This window comes from Bremia lactucae, linkage group LG6 (assembly GCF_004359215.1).
Source record: "Bremia lactucae strain SF5 linkage group LG6, whole genome shotgun sequence".
NCBI classification, from domain to species: Eukaryota; Oomycota; class Peronosporomycetes; order Peronosporales; family Peronosporaceae; genus Bremia; species Bremia lactucae.
Window position 1 is genome coordinate 6,926,291 of NC_090615.1, and position 21,045 is coordinate 6,947,335.

Genomic DNA, 21,045 nt, shown 5'->3' on the forward strand with positions numbered 1-21,045 from the left:
TCAGTGATCCAACCATTAAGCCTGCACCTCATACTTCTAAGAAACCAAATGACCGTAAACAGCTGTTCAATCCAATCCTAGCCACGAAGTCGGTATTTACGATGAGAGGTACTCGTTGGCCTCCATCGATTCTTCATGCTCCTGCTGACCCATCTGTTCCATACTGTTGTTCATTTCGTCAGGATCTTCACCGTGCATGAGCTTCTCAAGTCGGTCCAGTCCTTGTACCGCCTCACTCGATCCTGGATTCAGTCGAAGCGCTTGGTGGAAATAATTAAGCGCCTCCGGGTACTGTTTCTCCATTGAATAAGTATACGCCAACTTGGTGAAGACTTCTTCACGTGGGTGACGTTCCCCCAATGCTTCAAGTCTAGAGGAAAAACTGAGTTAGAGAAACCGCCCATACACGTCACTTGCAAAATAGCAGAAACCTCTTAATAGCATCCCGCAAGTTGCCGTCCTCAACTAGCAAATCTACCAAAGCAAAGTTGTTCGAAATATTTCGAGGTTCGATCGATAAGGCCTTATGCAAAGCCTGATGCGCTTGTTCTCGGTGTTCAGTACTGAGTGCGAGAGCATTCCCGAGAAGCACAAAGCTTTGCGCTTTCTGCGGGAACAATTTCACAGCCGTCTTAGCAGTAGCAATAGCCTCCTTGGAACGGTGCACACCAAGTGCATCCAACTCACAGTAGCTCGTGATGATACCAGTGTAGGCCTCTAGAGACGGAGTGAGTCGACAAGCTGTCCAGAATGCTTTCAAAGCAGGCTTTGGACGATTGAGTCGAAGCAAGACTTCGCCGCGGAACAAATGGGCCGGCACATGACATTGACGATCTGCGATAGCGCGCTCCGAAAACTTTAACGCAGCTTCGTAATCTCCTTTCATGTCGTTATAGTATGCAGCAGCTAGCCACGACTCGGCGCAAGTGCTACTTATTTGAAAGAGTTCGTGAACCAAGTCGTTTAAATTGTTTTGCGACTTGCCCTTCCGTAGACAATTAGCATAGCGGTCCATGTATGTCAAATTAAATTCATCGACTTGTCGCGCACGCTTGAATGTCACATTTGCTTGATGCAGCAGGTCTTGTTTCAATTCGAGAGATCCCTTGCGAAGTATACAGTATAGGTTTCTTGGAAAGATTTCATCTAGTGTGTTATAGGACTCAATAGCCGCTGCAAACATAGGCAACCACACAACGTATTAAAATCCGGCATTTTGAGAAAACACGTTACGGATGTCATGCCTTGGTGGTTATCCTGCTCGGCATCCATGGATGCTGTCACCAATGTTTGCATCCACATTGCGTTCTCGTGAGTGAAACCAGTGTCCGTCGTCTTTTGAAATGCAGAGTAATACCGTTCGATTTCGTCGTGGCAGATGGCTGAGGAGAGCAACTCTGCATCTTCGCCTGCCTTCCGCGGAACATCAAAAGCTTCAAATGCGTCCGGTGAAGAGCCTTTCGCTGTCGCGATTTTTGCGAGGGCTAATGCTGCTTCTAATGCGTAGGAGTTCTGTCGCAAGGCAGCCATATAGCTTTTCTCTGCTTCGATCTGCAGTCCTTCAGCCACATACAATTTTCCAAGAAGAAGGTTCATGCTTAAGCTCCGGTCGTCAAGCGAAGTCGATCTCAGCTAGCGTAGTAGCACTTTTGTCAGATGGTCAGATTTCGTTAAGAAAGCTCGCACTCAATATTACCACTGCAATGGCTTCGTGAATGCAATTGATCTCTACGTAACACTTGGCAATCTTAAGCTTCACCTCCAGCTCTTGCTCTTTTGTGACCACGCTTCGGTCTCTACAGCTATGATGGTAATATCGCTACATTAAACGATGTATTATGAATTACAGACATCTGATTTTCAACCTCGACTCATTTAGACTCACAATGGCGCGTTTATATTCACGTTTGGTGACCATTAAATCTGCAAATAGGTGCAACGTTTTAGCATGGAAAGCAGGCGACCGCTGCTTAGCATTCCCTGGTGCTGTACAACTATCATCATGCCTTCGTTTGCATACACTTGTATCTGCTTTATTTTCGGTATCGCTTTTGCTGTCGGGAGCTCCAAAATATAATGGAAACAATGCAATGGAGACGAGCAACTCGCCTAATATCTGGGCAGATTCGATATTCCCGCTACTAATGAAAGATTCCATCTGTTGCTGCATAATTTTGGCATTGTATTGTGTGGCCATTCGAGTGTTGGCATCAGCGGTGTCGCTCTCGTCACGACATCGTTGCAACTTATTCGCACGCCGTTTCTTGGATGTCTCCATTTCAGAGCTTTATTGAGTTCGCCTTAAGTTTGAAGCGTCACTTAATATAGGCACATTTTTTTAAAGAATTTTGCCTTTTATCTTGACTAAATTAGATACTTCAACCGAACGGTGAGATCAAGCATTATTTGTCGATATGTCTGAGACGGAGATACCAAGCAGAGATAGCGTGCAATATAAGCTGTTTGTATTAACAGTTAAATAGTACTGTATGTGAATTTGAGTGGTCGATGTAATTTTATTTAATTTTAGCAAGCACTTTGTTTTTCCTGTGAATAATACAATAAGTCATACTAATTAAAATAAGCCAACACTCGTACTTTCTATCACTCTACATCACTCATTATAGTGACTGTTGGCTAGGAAGGGGGGTGTCCAATATACATAAACATTATTTCCTATAACAGTAAATAATATAAAAAATCTAAAAAAAACATTTTTTAATTATACAATATTAATGCAGCTAAAGTTCTGTTGATTGTTTGATTTACCTTAGACCAACCCCGCCAATCGCTGCTAAGCGCATATATAAGCATTGCACCAAGGAGTCGCTATACATAAATTATAATAATTTAAAGTCAGTAGATAAGAAGGTCGTTAAGGAACTTATTCATATTAATACAGCTTTACTTTGTCCCTATGCTTGACTTCTTATTATGGACGTGCTAATAATTCTTTGCAGCTTGAAACCTTCTTCTGCACGTCGTGTACTTGAAATATTCGGAGGCACCTCACCTTCACTATTATCAGTGCAAGTGAAGTAGAATAAAGCAGTACCAGCGAATGGTGACCGGTTACAGCAGAGCCAATGAATGGCCTCCCACGTGCCGCGCGTCAATAGATGTCGCGGTTCCTACGTGGGTACGCTTAAACAGCAATTGTTTTGCGTTTTTGCTCCGCCTAATCAGTTTTATTGCACGCTTTAACGCTTCTTGTATATCCTTAAATGTAGAAATATTTAACAGACTATGTTCGAGATTTGCGAATTCTAATTGCTGCTATGTAGCTTGACCTTTTATAAGAGGCGGTTCTGCAAACCCTTTTCATGGAAGGTCTTTGTATGGGTAGGACAGAATGGAAGTTTCGGAATCCTCCATGTTATATTTGATGCCGCTGTGGATATTGCAATGAATAATGAACTTAACTTTAGAGAAGCCAACTTTGGTACGTATGGCACCATGCTAGCTCTTCGAGATCATCTGTCCGTCCAACAGACCAAAATCAATAGAACTTAGCCTCGCTAAGATCAGACCTTTAGCTGTTGAACAGCAAAAAGACATCCGTAAATTATATATATGCGAAAGTATGAAGCACTTGCGCCCGGCGTGCTGATTGCGGAGGCTCGGACAAGTACAATCGCCACATCAAAACAGAAACATCTGGCACAGTGCAAGAAAGTTCGACTTTCGGTAGGCGCAAAGTGCCCTTCTGGGTAAGAAATAGGATTAGTGAAATCTTTTGGGAGGTAGGAATAACAGGGCTTAGCTTCACAGAGTCTTGTTCTTCATTGTGCCTGACGGCACAGACTTAATACATACCAATGGCAAAAATAGCTGGATTGTGGATTCGTATCATCCCCTTGCGCTTTAAGCGCCTGAGTACATCGCTGACTCACCTCAAAATATCGAAGTCGAGCAAAGTGAAAAGAATCTCCGAAATCGATTAAAAAAATTAAGGATGGTCTCTTATTGCCCTTCACAATCGTCTCTGCGACCAGTCAGCCCGGCTTGTACACTGCTTGCTTTGCAAAAGGAACTCGTGCCACTGCCTTAAATTTTGTTCAACATAAAGCGAAATGTTTTGGCTTTGACAGTATTGAATGCTGTCTTGTCCACGATTTGAATGTAAGATATGAACTCATCCTTGATGTGGCTTGGCTTGTACAACATGAATCATGCTTTACTTGGAGGTCTAAGACAATAGGCGCAACGCGCAATGTTCCTAGCGAAGGCTTGGCGAGTCATGATGTCACCTTTGCTAGGCGCGAACCACTGGCAGAGTCCCTCAAAGTGTTGAGCATTTTAGTGCTTGAGCATAATAAATTCAATGTCAATCACATTGGTCTCGAGTGTGGCTCATTGTCTGCTTGTGAAACAACACGTACTCCGTCGAGTGTCACTCGTCGTGATAACGAGTGACTACTGCAGTATCCGATTAGAGGATACTGCGACTCATTTATGATCGGCTAACATTATTTAGTGCCCGACCCAATAATATTACTCAATCATAAGTCGGCCAGTATTTGAGTGGTACCCAAGCATAGGAGAATTATTTCGTAATTTGTACAAAATTACATCCTAAACAGCAAAAATTAGAAAGAACTGATTTCCCTTAGTGTGAGCGCTCTCGCAAAGCGTTAAGAGTAAGATGGTAACGGGCTCGAACCCCATTATACCTGGTAGCACTTCGTAGTCCTTTTAACGACAACATCTGAGATAAGCACGGACGAGTCTTCGGTGACTCCAACGACCTCGCTGAAGCATGCAGACTTCCTCATTTTACCTCGGCGGAATGGCAGGCGCTATACCGCATCGTGGCGGTGTCTGAGGATATCTTCGTGACGTCGTTACTGAGCACAGCAACGCCCGACAAAAAGCATGCTGCTATCTAAGACTACATGGTGCGCGAGGGAATCAGCAATTATCGACTTCCTTGCGCACATCGTAGCACAACGCTCTTAAGATGGAGACGTCGATTCTCCTTTGATGTTCCCGATCAACCCCCTCTTTATAGATGGTTCCGCGAGATTGACATTGCAATAGCGTCAAGATTGATTGACGCTCCGAACGTCATAATCAAACTTCATCTATCACGACTGTCAGCAAGGCGAAGGGATGGCTCTTTGGAAACTCGTCGTGAACGAGTTGGCGTTTCCCACGCTGGACGCCTCTCCAACACGAGTCTCGCATGCGTGCAAGCTTCTTCTCCATTCGCTGAACAAACTGTCGATGCGTGATTACGTTCAAGACACGATATCTTGCTTCGTGTATCATCACGCAGCCTATCGACATTGCTTCGCAAGTCCATCTCTTCGTCGTCGGTATGCAGCATGGCATGACACGTTACTGCCTCATGTGCTGAGCCGAAGACCCTCGAAGAAGTATTTTCACTCGCGCTTCATAAAGATTAGGTTTCGCGTCGTCATATTTACATGCAGTATCGCTACCTCCCCAGATGCCTGATTCAAAGCCAATGAAGCTCGATACAATCGATATCTTCTGTGGTCGCGGCAACCCTCCACGCCGCAAGGTTTGCAATAAAAATGCGACGAAAGTGTTTTCAATGCGGCAAGACCTGCCATCGGGCGGTCGCGTGCCCGCGACTATACAGTATCTCACGAGGGATGCTGCATCGTAGATGGCCCCGCCAATACCATTAGGCGCGGGGCACCCTACTGGCAGAAATGGAGCCCCGGGTACCCCGGTGGCAGCTCAAGGTCGTAGTCGCAAAGTGATATATAATCACTCCGTTGCTGAAGTGGATCGACCACTCTGAGCGTTGTTGGACTCTGGTGCCTCCTTTTTGACCCCTCCCGTCTACTGTCGCGGTTCGAGAGGGACTGGGAATATTATTGTCAAGCTTGCCGATGGCTAATCACATTGTGTTCCGCGCAAAACGGTCATTTGCCATACACTGTCGATGGACTTTTAACTACGCATTCGATTGCATTCCTAAGATACCGTGGCAATCACGGTATCAGCCGCAGATCGATTGGCTATCTCGATCCGTCAACCACCGAAGCGGATATGACGTGAGTGAAATATTTACTCACCCACTTGTTGCGGCGTCCGATTGGCCTCACGTCAGGGTCGTGAACGAACTCGCCACGACTAGAAGTCAGCACACAGAGAGCGATGGCTTTGTGCGTGGTATGTTCGGTCACGCTGATGATTCAAAGAGCAAGGCGGTAGATCAGGGGTTCCTGCATACAACTACATCGGCAGAGCAGAAGCTCCCAATTTAAAACGAGGCGCCGAACAGAGCTTCCCGCCTACAACTACCTCGGCTGAGCAGAGGCTCCCGATTCACAGCGAGGCGGTCGAACAGATCTCCATCATACAGCGACATCGGCTGAACAGAGGCTCTCGTTTCATTACGAGGCGGTCAAATAGAGGCTTCATCATTACACTACATCGGCTGTGCAGAGGCTCACGTTTTGAGGCTGTCGAACAGAGTTTTCCGCATGCAATTACATTGGCTAAGCAGCGGCTCTCGATTACTACCGAGGCGGTCGACGACAAGCTCTCGCTCTTCATTGACGATACTGAGAGGTCTGTAGGTCCTACTGTGGGTGACGTGGGGGAGTCTGCTGTCCCTGCGATAGCAATGTCCCAGTCTCGAGGAGGGGCTTGAGACGCAAAGAAGTTCGCAAGAACAGAGCAGACTGATCCCCGAAACGACGATTGTCCGTCAATTTTCTGTTGAGGACGATTACTTAGTGACGGAATCTGTTTGCGCGCTTGAAAATATGGAGGCGTCTCCACATCGCGGCTGCTACAATGCGGTAGCGAGCCGTCATTGCAAGGCGAAAGAAATCACATCTCTGACAGCTCTATCGTAGAGGTACTTCCTTCACGACCTCGGGGTCTGTGATATCGAGCAAATGTGCGTCGTTTCAGACATCGAAACAGCTAGTGAACAAATTTTGGAGAGCCGTTCAAAGAGGCTGAACCTAAAGCTGCGCGAGAAGAACGCTTCGCGGCGCAGTCCTGGGATACCCTTTGTAATTCGGGCAACCCTGCTTACAATCTCTCACGTGAGTGTGCCGATTTTTTTCCCGAAATTTTTATCACTGAGCTTCACAACTGCATGAACATAATAAGTTTCTACGTATTGCTATCTTCTTAAATCGACTTAACATATCATAATCAGCAGATTAATAAATTAAGTCAGTCAGAGATTAATACATTATATATTAAGTTAGCTAAAGAAGATTTTAATAAGTAGGGACTTAATTATATTAAATAGTTGCAACTCATTGCTCGCCGCCCATTCGCGCGTCTATAAGCGATTGGCGGGATTAGTTTAAAGACTAAATCAATCCTTGGACAGAACTGTCACATTGCCACTACAATACTACCGTGTTTGATAATTTTTGGCAATATCAACAATAAAATTTAAAATTCTTTGATGTTCATATAAAGATAATGATATGTATGTTTCTGGACACAACGTTACATATACGTAAAAATAATCTGAACTAATGTGTAGATTTCTTACGCTAATACGCTTTTTGTGAATAGAAGTTATTAATTTTTATCCTTAAGAAATGTAGCCAATATACATCCTCAGCCTGAAAAATGAGCTGTGACAATCGCTTCTGTAGTATTCATATGAACAAATTCCCACGCGGTTCAAAGCCAACACCATATACATTCTGTTTGCGCAAGGTCACTAAGCCCGTGCGCATCATTGTAAGGCAGTTAACCTGGTAGCTACAGGCTAATTGTAGCTGCTAGTGATGCAAACATTTCAGTAAACGATCAGGCGGCTACCTCGAGATTTTGCTCGCCTCCAACTCCGGTTTGAAGTTTCAATTACAAATCGGCGTCGTCGTCCGACTCGAGAACAAGTCTAGTTGCCTCCGGGGCGTCCGGGGCTGGCCCTTAATCAGCATATCGTCGACAAAGAGCGTCACGTAAATCCACGAAAGGTTTTCATCGTGATGGACGAATACTACAGGTCCGAAACACATGGCACGAAATCCCATTTGCCGGAACACATTTAAAAATCGTCTTGAACCATGTTGCAGCAGCTGGTTTGTCCGTAGAAACTTATGTTGAGCTTTAAAACTTGACTTCGTTCGATATCGACACCTTGAGGCATAAGTATATAAACATCTTCTTTTAAAACGTCATTAAGGAAGGCTGAGTCAACATCATATTATCGGATAACCATACCGAAATGACAACACGGCAAGAAACACGAAATGAGTTCATGTTTGCGACCGGTGAATACGTCTCGTAATAATCCACACCATGGGTTTGTCGATAACCTAAAGCAACCAGCCGAGCCTTGAACCGATCAACTTTTTTTCTCCATGTTCATCCCGCTTAATCGCGAACACCCACATGGTACCGCACATTTTGATCGGAAATTTTTGTCATCGCAATCCACGTCTTCTTTTGAGTGAGTGCGTGCAATTCGTTCTTGATCGCATCATTCCACATCTTGGCTTGAGGAGGACGAATAGTATCTTAGTATCTTAATGGGGCCTCCAGCGCCGCATTTACTTGCTCATATTTAAAGCGATATAGTTTTGAAGCTCGCTCCGGTTGGTCATCACTAGGTGTAGGTGCATTAGCTTCGGAACGACTCGTTACAATTAAAGCTTGAAATTTCTGACTAGGTATCAACACGGCGGGTGCATTATGTACACCATATCGAGGTGGTACGAAGGCCGAACAATTGCCGATATGTTCCGATCCACTTCTGGACACACTGGCCTGCTCTGTATCCACATCCACATCAACCGGCTCCATGTAAACGTCCATTTCTCGAAAGCGGAATCTGGACAAACAGCGATATCTTGATTTGGACTCAGAGTCACTAGAGGGTGAAATCGGCCGATTGTTGCCAATTTGGTCCACATCCGTTGGTTCATGTCATTGCTAATTGATGCGTCGGTTATTTGTACCTGGTGTTTAGTGTCATCATCATGCCGATGTACATGTTGAATGACATTTTGGCCACAAACAACTTCAACTTATCTGCACTTGGGCAGCTCTTAATGCCACAGACCTTGCAATTTCCAGTCAATTTAAATCTGAGTTCAAACACGTAGCTCTTCACACCAAGTGTGTAGCCCAAAAGCATGCAACAAAGGCCTTTTTATCCAACTTCTGTCCTTTCCCTTTGTCAGTGTGTGCGTACCCATGCGAGCCAAAGACTCGTAAATATAGCAAGTCCGGCTTTGATCCAAAGCAAACAATAAACGGAGTCTTGGTCGGTCATAAAGCGCATGCTACACTATTTTTAATGAAAACTGCAGTGTTCATGGCTTCAGCCCACCACTTCTCAACCTTCATGTGATTGAGCAATAATCGTGCTCGCTCAGTCAGCGTCGCTTCATCCGCTCAGCCATTCCATTTTGCTGCGGCGAATACGGAACTGTGGCTTGATGTATAATTCCAGCCTGTCGCCACACTTGATCAGATCGCTTGTTAATATATTCTCCACTATTTTCGGGGCATCACACTTAGTCTAAGCCGACAATTTATTCTCCATCATCATCTTGAACTCGATAAACTTATCGACCACTTTTGACTTGTGCACAATGGAGTACGCGACTACATTTCGTGAAATAACGTCATGAAACGTAACCATGAATCTTGCTGCACCATGCGATTTGGTCTCCTTTAAGCTCATTACGTCGCTGTGAATCACTTGAAGAAGCGAATTTGTCTTCACTCCACCGTAACGTGACTTCGGGAGTGGTGTAACTGATGGCTTGCCGGTCACCCATCCTTCACATATTTTATCTTGAAAGTCGACAAAAGCAGACCCGTCTTTCATCTGAAATCCTCCAACACATCTTTCGAGTGTGTTCAATGCCTTCATTAGCAGATGTCCCAATTGAGCGTGTCATATACTTGGACGCACAGGCTTGACTCCACCGCCAACCTCTTAACATATCTTTGCAGACTCTACTTGTTCACACTCTAGCTTAAACAATTTTTCGTTCGGAATAACGACTACCACTTCGTGGTCGTTCCTCATCTCGCATGTGCTTTTTCGGAACGTTATATGCAGTCCTTTCGCACACAATGCAGAAATCGACAGAAGCCTATGATCCAAATCCAGAACGTAGAGCACAACTTCGATACGTATACGCTTCTAGTTTTTCATGCAGACTCGTATCGTCCCAACCCTAGCAGCCAAACAGTTTCTCCATTCGCAACCGAAATTTCAATCGACCTATTTAGTGATCGAATGAAGGCCGTCAGAAGAGTACGATTAGATTGTTACGATCATAGAGAACGTGACGGATTTGATCTGTTTCAAACCAAGGAGATGCTTTGTTGCGAGTACAAAGGCATTGTTCGTAAGGCCAAGCCTGAACTTGCTTTTAAGGCTACTTCAAGCGTCAAGGGCAAACTTTTCGGTCAAAGGGAACAAGAAACAAGTTAACCGGAACATGTTTCGTATGTGTTAAAAAAGGTCACAAGAAACAAGTTTGTTGGAACATTCCTGACATGGAAGATAATGGAGAACAAGCATTTACCATGAGTGACCAAGAGACTGAAGGGTGGCTACTTGACAGTGGTGCAAGTAGTCACACGTGCCCGTTCAGGGATGAGTTGGTGGAATTGTCGCTCATCTCCAGCTCAACTTCTCCCTCGTGCTCGATTTTGCTGCCCTTTTTTCGCTCTTTTTATGAGTTGCCAATCAAGTTCAGGCGGTCTTAGCCTTTTCTCTCCTGTTGAAAACAACACATTTAATATCGCCAAACAAAACACGGTTACTGATGTGCTAAGAGGCAGTCACACCCATTACACTACTCTCATGTAGATAATTAGCATGTCTGCTGAACACGCCCCGAAGCGGCGGGAGAGGGGATGTCTCGTCTCTATAGACGTCGCAATAAGAACCTAGAGCCTCAAAGACTCGGCTAATTGGAATCTATCACCGGCAAAATCAAGCCTGAAAGAATCAGCAACGGGAACGCGTCACCTTTGACCATCAGCGCGAAAGTTCGCACGTGGATAGCGCCGGAGCAAGAGAGCTGAACGGCCGTCAAATAGCACAGCAAAGGCGTTCTTCCCCGGCTCGTGGCACACCTCGTCGCTGCAGATCGAAGCAAGAAGTACTCCTCCAATATGCAGAAGACATCCAAACACGCGCACACATGTAGGAGCAAAAAGAAATTTTGGGCGACTTATCGGTGGCATCAAAATTTGTGGATCGTGGATACCAAAGGCGATGTGTTGTCCACAACAACCTACTCCCTGCTCAAAACCTGCCTGGTTTTCAGGCGGACTTACGCATTCGGCGGGTGTGAACGCTGGACTACAGCATCCGGATCCCGCTTACAGGACAGCTTTCAGATCATACTCTCCCAAGGCTGGGAAGATGGGCGACTGCCATCCTAGTAGCTAGTCCATATCTTCAAGTAGCAAAGCAACATACCAACTGCAAATACCGGCTCAGTAACGCTTCGGGAAGGACCGGGACGGCTCAACAGCTATATCGGGACATCTGTCAGTCCAGGTGTCGCGCACGGGCACCATCGGGCATATTTCGATCATTCGGCTTAGGTTGTGCTACATCAAGCCGACAACGGAGTCCATTGGACCATCGGTAGATTGGGAGGTGCTCCAACAACCGTTCAACAGGAGCTGGGATAATACAACAGCGGACACAAAACATAGCACTTCTATTTGCCGCGCATTCGAAGCTATATGGTAATCCTTGGATACTCAATCCCTCTACCAACAACATGCGCGCAGACGTAGCTCTGCAATGTCAAGCATTTCATCGGGTAAAGCGACGCCTAAATCCGGCGCTAAATGTTATTATCACTAGGCTACAACACTGGGATCTTCCGGATGTCATCGGCATAGCTTTGGGCACAACAACATACTTTCACGGAATATCAAGTCTGGATGTGCCACAGAATAACAATCCATCATTGAATTTTTACCATCCGGGAAGAGAGACATATTCGACTTGCAAAATTCATTTGGCCTACACCGGGAAGCTCGCAGGACTCTTGCATATCGTTTGGGACCGCGAAGGTACGCGCAAGTGTTGGGCGTGCATTATAATCAGTGGACTAGATCAAAAGTCTCCCCTTCGCAAGTGCTCCAGTATAAACAGGCAGCGGTATCGCGATCGCCGCCTGAGCTACCTGCGAAGCTGCGGGTAGATACCGAGCACCTGTTCCCGGATTCAGCTGACGAAGTCCGTAGGGCCTGGACGAGGATATGGTGGTTGCGTGCTCTGCGTGCCTTACATCGTTATGGATGCAGCAGAATCGGAGTGTTAAAGCAGGACTGTGCATCATCAGAATAAAAGCTAGCAGAAGTCCTACAGTAACTCGGTATGGTCGCGATCAAGGAGCAGCGGATCGATCGTAGTATTGCAAATGGCATCAATCTACGCCTAGCAGCCGAAATATTTCAGGAACCATTCCATCCCAGCAACCGGTATGGCACAGCCCACGTCAGCGACAGGAAACGACTCGTGGCTTTTTGTAGTGGCTGAAAAACTTTCAGAAATTTTGTACATCATAATGGTTATTAAAAAGTATGGTCATGATCATCATGTGTATACTTAGGGTGTGTGGCTACAACGATTCTTTGATGTAATTTAGGGGGTGGGGTATTCCAAAGGCCAAAAGGGCGATCAAAAGACGACTCTAAAGGAGTAAATGTTGATTTTGAATGCAGTGAAATGACTCATACAGTGAAAATATTTTTTAAATATAACGGGCTGAAGTTGCCCTAATGTTTCACAGTCCCCGTTAAGCACAATTAATCTACTTAAGGAGATGGTCAATTGCTTAAATAAAATAATTAGACCGACCACTCGGTTGTGGTTCACATTTGCGACCAACCCTTATGCATACGCTCCCAATACATATTAGTGTTATCTACAGGGATGACATTGTTGATTGGTAAAATAGGTATTTATATTTAATGCGATTAAAAATAAATCAGCCTGAAAACAACTTTCAACTTAGTAAGTGCGCACGAGGAGCCGGATTACTAGAGTACTTAGTGCGTTGGGTGAGGCGCTAACGCGCCCACCGCAACTACCTCGCTGCACGCAAGAGAAGCTGGTTTAACCGTTTCCTCGCTGTTGCCAGGGTGTGTGTATAAGTAGAGCGTGGCCGCATTACGACGTGCCCGCCTACAATTGGTAGCACTTGAAATCCTTCCCACGACCCGCATCTCTGCGTGTGTACGTGTGGAGGAGCCTCAACATCGATTGGGCATATTTCCCCCACCTCTCCGAACATAATCGGGAGATAACAGGGCATATGGCACAGGGACTTGGTAAACAAGCCCTGGCCAGGCTCCTGGGTAGACCTCCTAAGCAACATGTTGCTCAGTTGAAGCAGTTTGAGGCATTCGTGCTCGGACAGCGGAGGGCCGCGTCCGAGGCACCGAGCCATGCTGCGGCGGAGTCCATCACTCAGACTCAGGATGAGCTGAGGCATGAGCAGGCTCGGAGCGAGGCTCCCAACAGGACTGATGAGATGCTCTCTGCCCAGCCGATCAACCGGGCCCATTCGGATGGACCCGCCCAAGTTCGATGGAACTGCAGCGCACACGATTGTCCACTGGCTTTTAGCCTTGGAGCAATGCGGTGTCGCACAGCTGATCGAGGACGACAGTCGGATGGTGTCGTACGCCATGTCGCATCTTCGCGGTAACGCCTCAGAGTGGGCTTACTCAGCGCTTATGGCGGACAGAAAAGCGTTCCCTGCATGGGCGGTCTTCAAGAAAAAGATTCGCGACATGTACCAGCCGCCGAACAACGAAGTGTTGCTTCAGGCGCGCTTCTTTGGTGCACGACAGGTGAAACGATCTCTGCAAGAGTTTGTGCAAGAGATGCTCTCGCTGTCGGCGTCTATTACCGTGGGTCCGATTCCGAAGCACATTAAGGTGCCCACGTTTATGAACGGACTGTGGCATGGCCCATCGCGACAGGCCCTTTTCATAATGGTGCCGTCGACGATGGAATAGGCGATCCAAATTGCGCATGTTGAAGAGCAATCCTACAACAGTGCATCGGCGACAGCTTGGTATAAGCCGTCGGCCGAGAAGTCAGATGCCACTCCCATGGAGTTTGGCAATGCAGACGTTATCTGATATAAATGCGACAAGCGCGGCCATATGATGGCTTGCTGCTATGCCAGGGTCTCTGCCGGGGCAAAGATGCCCAGCAAGAGGACTCGCTTCCAAAAGAGCGATGGCAAGAACCAGCGTGCGAAACACATGAGATCTGAATCGACCACTGAGGGGCGGGAAATGCAGGAGCGCAGTAGGAGCGGGCTGCCCTACTGACGCGGACTCTGAAGCTACCCCTAAGTTCAGAGTTGTCGAACAAATGGGTAGCATAGTCCCTGAGGTCTCGATATTTCGGACCTCAGCCCTGCTGGTCTAAGCGCTCAAGTACGAGGCTATGACCAGGTAATGACTCCTAGCAAAATGACGGCTGTTTATCTCGCGACACTTCATCTCCGATATATTTTTTGGCAAGCTCAATTCATTGGGCTTCGGGAAGTTCTCTGAAAGTAAAGATGCAGAAAAACTGATTAAAAAAACATTTTCTTGCAATTTGTAAGCTCCGAACATATTTGAAAACAACTTAGAGTGCTTTTTTTGTCATGTTCTGACATATTGGAAGATTAGCCGACCTTTTAAAGGGCGTGTAAAAAACCACATAAATGCATCTAAATTTTACTCAACCAGTGAAAGTATGACATCATTGCAGCGATCAATAATAATCGGAAGATTTCGCTTATGCATACGTCGTTACTGTTGACGATGAAAATATATTGGGCGCTCAAATATCGTCGTTTCGTTTTTTATCGTCGTTTTCCAAAACTACAGATTTTGGGTTTACAGCAGTAGCTGATATGCAGCTAGATACGGCTCATGGACGACTTTCTTAATGCTTTTTCTGCGCTAGCTAGCTGAATGCAACGTAAGTTTTCTAAATGACTAAAAGAATTTCCAATTGACTTCCTGACTACTAATCGTCTCCTCTACTATTAAACCTCATTAGGTTATGAGCCCAAATATGGCTAAGGCAAACACTATTCTCAATAAAGACAATTATTTCGTTTGGGAGTTCAACACTCGAATGAAGCTTCCAAAAAAGGTTTGCTGGATCTCCTTGACACGACGAAAGCTCCGGGTAAAGGCGACATACACGCGGCAGCCTGGAAAGTCAACGACATGAAGGCTCAAATGTGTGCACTATGGTCAGTCCAAGCCCCCAATCCTTGGTTCGGAACGCACAGGCAACTGCTAAGGCATGGGAGATTCCAAAGAGCTTCTTTATTCTTCGTAGCATTCATGATCGAGACCAGATGCGTCGACAGCTGGATGAATTTAAGATGCAAAAGTGTGAAAGTGTGATAAAACACTTTCTGAAGTTCGAAGAACTTTGCTTGAGCACGAAGGCATTGTTCGTAAGGTCAAGAGTCGTTTTGCATTGAAAGCTACTAGAAGTGTTAAGGGCAAAGTTTTCGGTCAAAGGAAACAAGAAACAAATTTACCGGGACATGTTTCGTATGTAAAATAGGTCACAAGAAACAAGATTTGTTGGAAGAATCCTGACAGGAAAGATAATGGAGAACAAGCATGTACCGTGAGTGACCAAGAGACTGAAGGGGGGCTACTTGACAGTGATGCAAGTAGTCACATGTGCCCATTTAAGGGTGAGTTGGTGGGAATTCTATCACTCAACAGGCCGGTTGAAATTTCGGTTGCGAATGTAGAAATAGTTAGGCTGCTGGTGTTGGGACGATACGAGTCTTATTAAATAACCAGAAGCCAATCCGTGTCGAAGACGTGCTCTACGTTCCTACATTAATCGTAGATTTCTGACGATCCCTGCATTGTCTGCTTAAGGTTTATACATAACCTTTCAAAATGCTACATGCGAGATCAGGAACGAACATGAAGTGGTGACTCCAGTAACCCAGAAGGTTAATTAATTGTTCTCGAATGCAAACAAATTGAGTCTGCAAACATGAATGAATTGGTTCGCGGTGGTGTCAAACCTGCCATCTAAGTTTATGGCATGCTCGATTAGGACATCTGCCAATGAAGGCGTTGAAAACCCTCGAGAATTGTGTTGAATGATTTAAGATGGAAGATAAGTCTGCCATTTTTGACGACAAAGATGACATATGAGAAGGTTGTGTGACTGGCAAGTCGTCAGTAAAGCCATTCCTAGGTCAAGTTACGGTAAGGTGAAGACGACTTCACTACTCCAAGATGCGGAGTCAAGCGATCAAGACTGAGCTACATGCATTAAAAACAAAAGAAAACATGGAGTGCGATGAAGAAATTAAGGTGATAGGAACCAAGTGGGTGTTCGCTATTAAGCGGAAGAAAATTACAAAAATTGCTCGATTTAAAGCTCGTCTTGTTGCATTGGGTTATAGACAAATTTATGGTGTGGATTATTACGACACGTATTCTCCTGTCGCAAACATGAATTCGATTCGTGTCTTTCTGTCAGTTTTTTGTCATTTCGGTATGACTATTCGCCAGTATGATGTTGACACGGCCTTCCTAAATGGAATATTGGAGGAAGATGTATACATCTCCGCGCCTCAAGGTGTTGACATGGACGCGAGTCAAGTATTGAAGCTCAATTGAAGTTTGTACGGACTAAAACAATCTGCTGCAACATGACTAATTGGAGTGTTTTCCGCAAAATGGGCTTCGATCCACGTGTCTCGGATCCGTGCGTATTCATCCGTCACGACGGAAACCATTCATGGGCTTACGTGACTTTGTACGTCGACGATATGCTAATTGGAGGTGATTCTGCTCGCTTAATTGACAAAGTTGCGGATAAACTTGCAGGTCATTTCAAGCTAAAGACGGTAGGCAATGTTGAATTTATTCTCGGCATTGAAGTGACGTACGAGCAGTATATCACGAAGCTCAAGATTAACCAAAGTGCGTGATGGTCGATAATTTACCACCAAGTCGACGCGAAAGTGGTGGGCAACCCAAGTGTTGAAGGTCAAGTCATGCTCAAGTGCGAGAACATGGACCCGAAAATGGACAATCGTCCATATCGATCTCTGTTGGTATCAATCCTGTATGCGGTAGCAGGAACAAGACCTGATATTGCGTTTGCAGTGGGTCGATTGATTCGACATTTGGAGAAACCAAGTGAAGAGCACTGGAATGCAGCGGTTCGGGAGCTACGCTATCTGAAGTCGACTGCAACGAAAGAAATTTGCTATCGTAGCAAGTCTGGTGAGCTAAAGCTGAGTGCATTTAGTGATGCAGATTAGGGAAGTGACAAGGATAATCGACATCTGGAGTCATGGTGGTGGTCAATGACTCTCCAGTCAATTTCAAGTCGAAGCTTCAGAACAATGTATCCTTAAGTACTCCGAAAGCTGAATACGTGGCGCTTTCGTTGTGCGTCCAAGAAGTTTGTGGGAAAGAGGTATTGATGGAAATGAAGGTCAAGGTCGACGATCCAGTCATTGTGTATGAAGATAATCAGAGAGCGATTGTATCAAGCAAAGCACATTGATATTCGTTATCATTTTGTTCGCGACCAATTCAAGGCCAAGGTAATTTATTTGGAGTATATTGATACTCGACTTCAACTCGCCGATTTTCTGACCAAGGCAATTTCGACTAAGAAGTTTCAATTTTTTTTTGGCGAAGACAAACGTCAGAGACTTCTAGTCGAGGAGTAGTGTTGACGATGGAAACATAGTGGACGCTAAAATATCGTTGCTTTGTTTTATTATCATCGCTGTCCAAGAAACTACAGATTGTGTGTAATGGGGCACTGCTGACTTGTACTGCTTCAGTACAAGTCCACTCCACACTGCCTCAGTGCAAGTGGTGCCTCACGCCAATTCACGTACACTAGTATGTGCAGAGGAAGACTCTCTTAAAAAAACTCTTGCTGTAAAGAGGGTAACAAATAATTGTATTTTATATAATTTTATTCTTCTATTTCTATCTCTTTAATACTAACTTTATTATAAACTATTACAAAACATGTATTAAGTCTTGTCTGTCTCTCTCTTTGCGCGCGTCCAGCGCTGACTGGACCGCGGAGAAAGTAGATATAATGGCCTATACCTATTAATGGATAAGCTTTCCGAATATTACTATGGGAAGTAATATTTTCTAAATAATCTCTACCTTTTAGATAACATATTAATAAATAACCTTTAAGTGTTAATTTCATGTAACGATACAACCCGTTACATTGTGGGTTTCAAGCAGTAGCTGAGGTACTTTTATAGTATGATTGGAAGATTAGCCGACTTAATTGAGGGCATGTAGAAAACCACGAAAACGTTTCTAAATTTTACTCAGCCAAGTGAAAAATATGACATCCATCGTTATCCTTGCAGCGATCCAAAAAGGAGAAATGCTGATCTGTATTGAGTCGTTTACAAGGTGTCGATTGGTGGACAGGGTTGTGCTTGTGACTGTTGGGATATGACAACACACTGCGTAAGAATGTCTTCGTGTAGGGAAAATGGAAAAGTAAATTCGTTCTTATAAAACCCTCATATATGTAACGTACTAAAATGTAACAGCTCCACTTGCTCTTCTTCTTGTGTCATTCACGACAGTAACCGCCACATCAGCACGACAACGAACCGTCGCCTGATGTTCCACCTTCAACACTCCTCCTCGACGAGAAGTTTCCAATATTGGTCTTGGCCACGAGAAATCGAAACTTCTTTGTCGAAATTGTCTTGGTCAGGAAATCAGCGAGCTGTAACTTGGATTCAATATACTCCAGCTGAATTACCTTGTTTTTGACTTGATCACGGATAAAATGATAGCGTATATCACTGTGCTTCGCACGACTTTGATATCCTTCATTTTTCGCGATAGCAATCGCACTTTGATTGTCCTCGTACACCATTACTGGACCATTAATATTGACCTTCATCTCCAGCAATAGCGATTTAGTCCACAATACTTCTTGTATACACAATGATAAAGCCACATATTCGGCTTCAGCAGTGCTTAGCGACACACTGTTTTGCATTTTTGACTTGAAAATCACGGGGGATCCGTTGACCATCACCATCACACCTGATGTTGAGCGTCGATTGTCCTTGTTACTGCCCCAATCAGCGTCACTAAATGCACTCAACTGCAGTTCGCGTGACTTGCTCCGATAGCATATTCCATCCATAGCGGTTGACTTTAAATAACGCAGCACTCGAATAGCCGCATTCCAATGTTCTTCACTTGGTTTTTCTAAGTGTCGACTCAATTGACACACCGCGAATGCAATATCGGGTCTTGTGCCGGTTGCCACGTAGAGAAGTGAACCCACCAATGAACGATACGGACGATTTTTCATTTTTGGGTCCATCACTTCACACTTTATCATGTTCTGGCCTTCCACACCCGGATTATACACCGGCCTAGCATTATCTTGATTGAATTTTTCAACCATTCTTGCTATACACGCGCTTTGACTGATCTTGAGTCGTTTCTCCTCCATCTTGTAGTCAACTTCGATGCCCAGAACAAATCGCACTTTACCCAGTCTCTTGAGCTGAAATTTAGTAGACAATTCATCAGCAACTCGCTTAATTGAGTCGTACGAAAGGCCACCAATGAGCATGTCATCGACATATAACGTCACGTAAGTCCATGAAAAATTGTCAAATCGACGAACAAATACACACGGATCCGAAACGCACGCCACAAACCCCATGCTCTTGAAAACGCCTGAAATAGTCTTAAACCATGTTGCAGCAGCTTGTTTCAGTCCATACAGGCTTCGATTTAGCTTCAGCACTTGACTCGATTTCATTTTAACGCCCTCGGGTGTATTAATAAACACCTCTTCTTTGAGAACACCATTGATAAATGCTGTATCGACATCATATTGGAATATAGCCATCCCATAATGGCAACATACCGCGAAAAACACACGAATTGAATTCATGTTCGCGACCGGAGAATACGTGTCGTAGTAATCAATTCCATAGGTCTGACGATAACCTAATGCCACAAGCCGAGCCTTATATCGCTCAATATCACCATTTTCATTTCGCTTGATAGCGAACACCCACTTAGTTCCAATTACCTTCTTGTTTAACGAATTGTCCACGGGACTCCACGTCTTTTTGCTATCTAGTGCCTTCAGTTCGGCTTCTATCGCTTCTTTCCACATCATACTTTGTGGAGACTTCACAGCATCTTGGTACGTTGATGGGGTTTCAAATGCCGCATTAGCTTGATCATATTCAATGCGATATCGTTTTGAGACACGTTCTACAGGTTCATCTCCTCGTGACGAAACAATAGCATCTGACATCCCGACCGGAACCAAAGCTTGTGAGTCTGTACTTGGAGGAGATATTGCGAGAGAGTTATTGTGTCCACTAACACGAGATGAATGTGTCTCTAGACTGTCATCGAGATTAGTCCATCCCTCCCTGGGCACAATGGCCTGAATATCATCCTCAATTAAATCAGCTGGCTCCATGTACACGTCATCGATATCAAAAGCAATATCATCTCCATGTCCATTCTCTAGACGTGTACCCAACGACATTAATTCTTGAGGAGGCGAGACTATTTGATCACCGTTAGTCTGATCAACCTCCATAGGTTCAATTTCATCGTGATTCGAAGAAATTGGTGATTGAACCCTGATATCATCGTCTCCTTCGCCATTTCTTTTTGCGTGCTGACGAGTTGATACTGGTGCGTCATCAACAACTTGTACATACTTCGTCCGTGGCTGTTCTTGAAATGTCACTGAACTTGTGACTTCAAGTTTTTCTGAATTATAATTCCAGACACGATAACCCTTCACTTCTTGTGAATAACCAAGAAACATGCACCCAAATGCCTTCTTATCCAATTTAGCACGTTTTGCTTTGTCAATGTATGCGTAACCTTGAGCACCAAAAACGCGCATGTGTGATATGTCTGGCTTCAAGCCAAAACACATCTCAATTGGAGTCTTCGTCGGGGATGAAGCGCACGTGACCCGGTTGGTCACATATACAGCTGTATTTATAGCTTCAGCCCACCACTTCTTTTCCACTTGCATGT

General features: G+C 44.9%; 2 protein-coding genes across 2 annotated transcripts; one reads left to right on the forward strand and one right to left on the reverse strand.

Annotated features, from left to right (window-relative positions):
* Positions 1-96: 96 nt before the first annotated feature.
* Positions 97-2,278, reverse strand: CCR75_005112 (uncharacterized protein; the record flags this gene model as incomplete). Its single annotated transcript, XM_067963195.1, is given in 5 exon segments — positions 97-370; positions 432-1,173; positions 1,191-1,632; positions 1,697-1,819; positions 1,886-2,278. The coding sequence occupies 5 exon segments, from the start codon at positions 2,276-2,278 to the stop codon at positions 97-99; spliced, it is 1,974 nt and encodes a 657-aa protein (XP_067818242.1).
* Positions 2,279-11,717: 9,439 nt separating this feature from the next.
* Positions 11,718-12,292, forward strand: CCR75_005113 (uncharacterized protein; the record flags this gene model as incomplete). The annotated part of the gene is made up of 2 exons (XM_067963196.1): positions 11,718-12,015; positions 12,066-12,292. 2 exons carry the CDS (start codon positions 11,718-11,720, stop codon positions 12,290-12,292), a joined length of 525 nt encoding a protein of 174 aa, XP_067818243.1.
* Between the last annotated feature and the right edge of the window lie 8,753 nt (positions 12,293-21,045).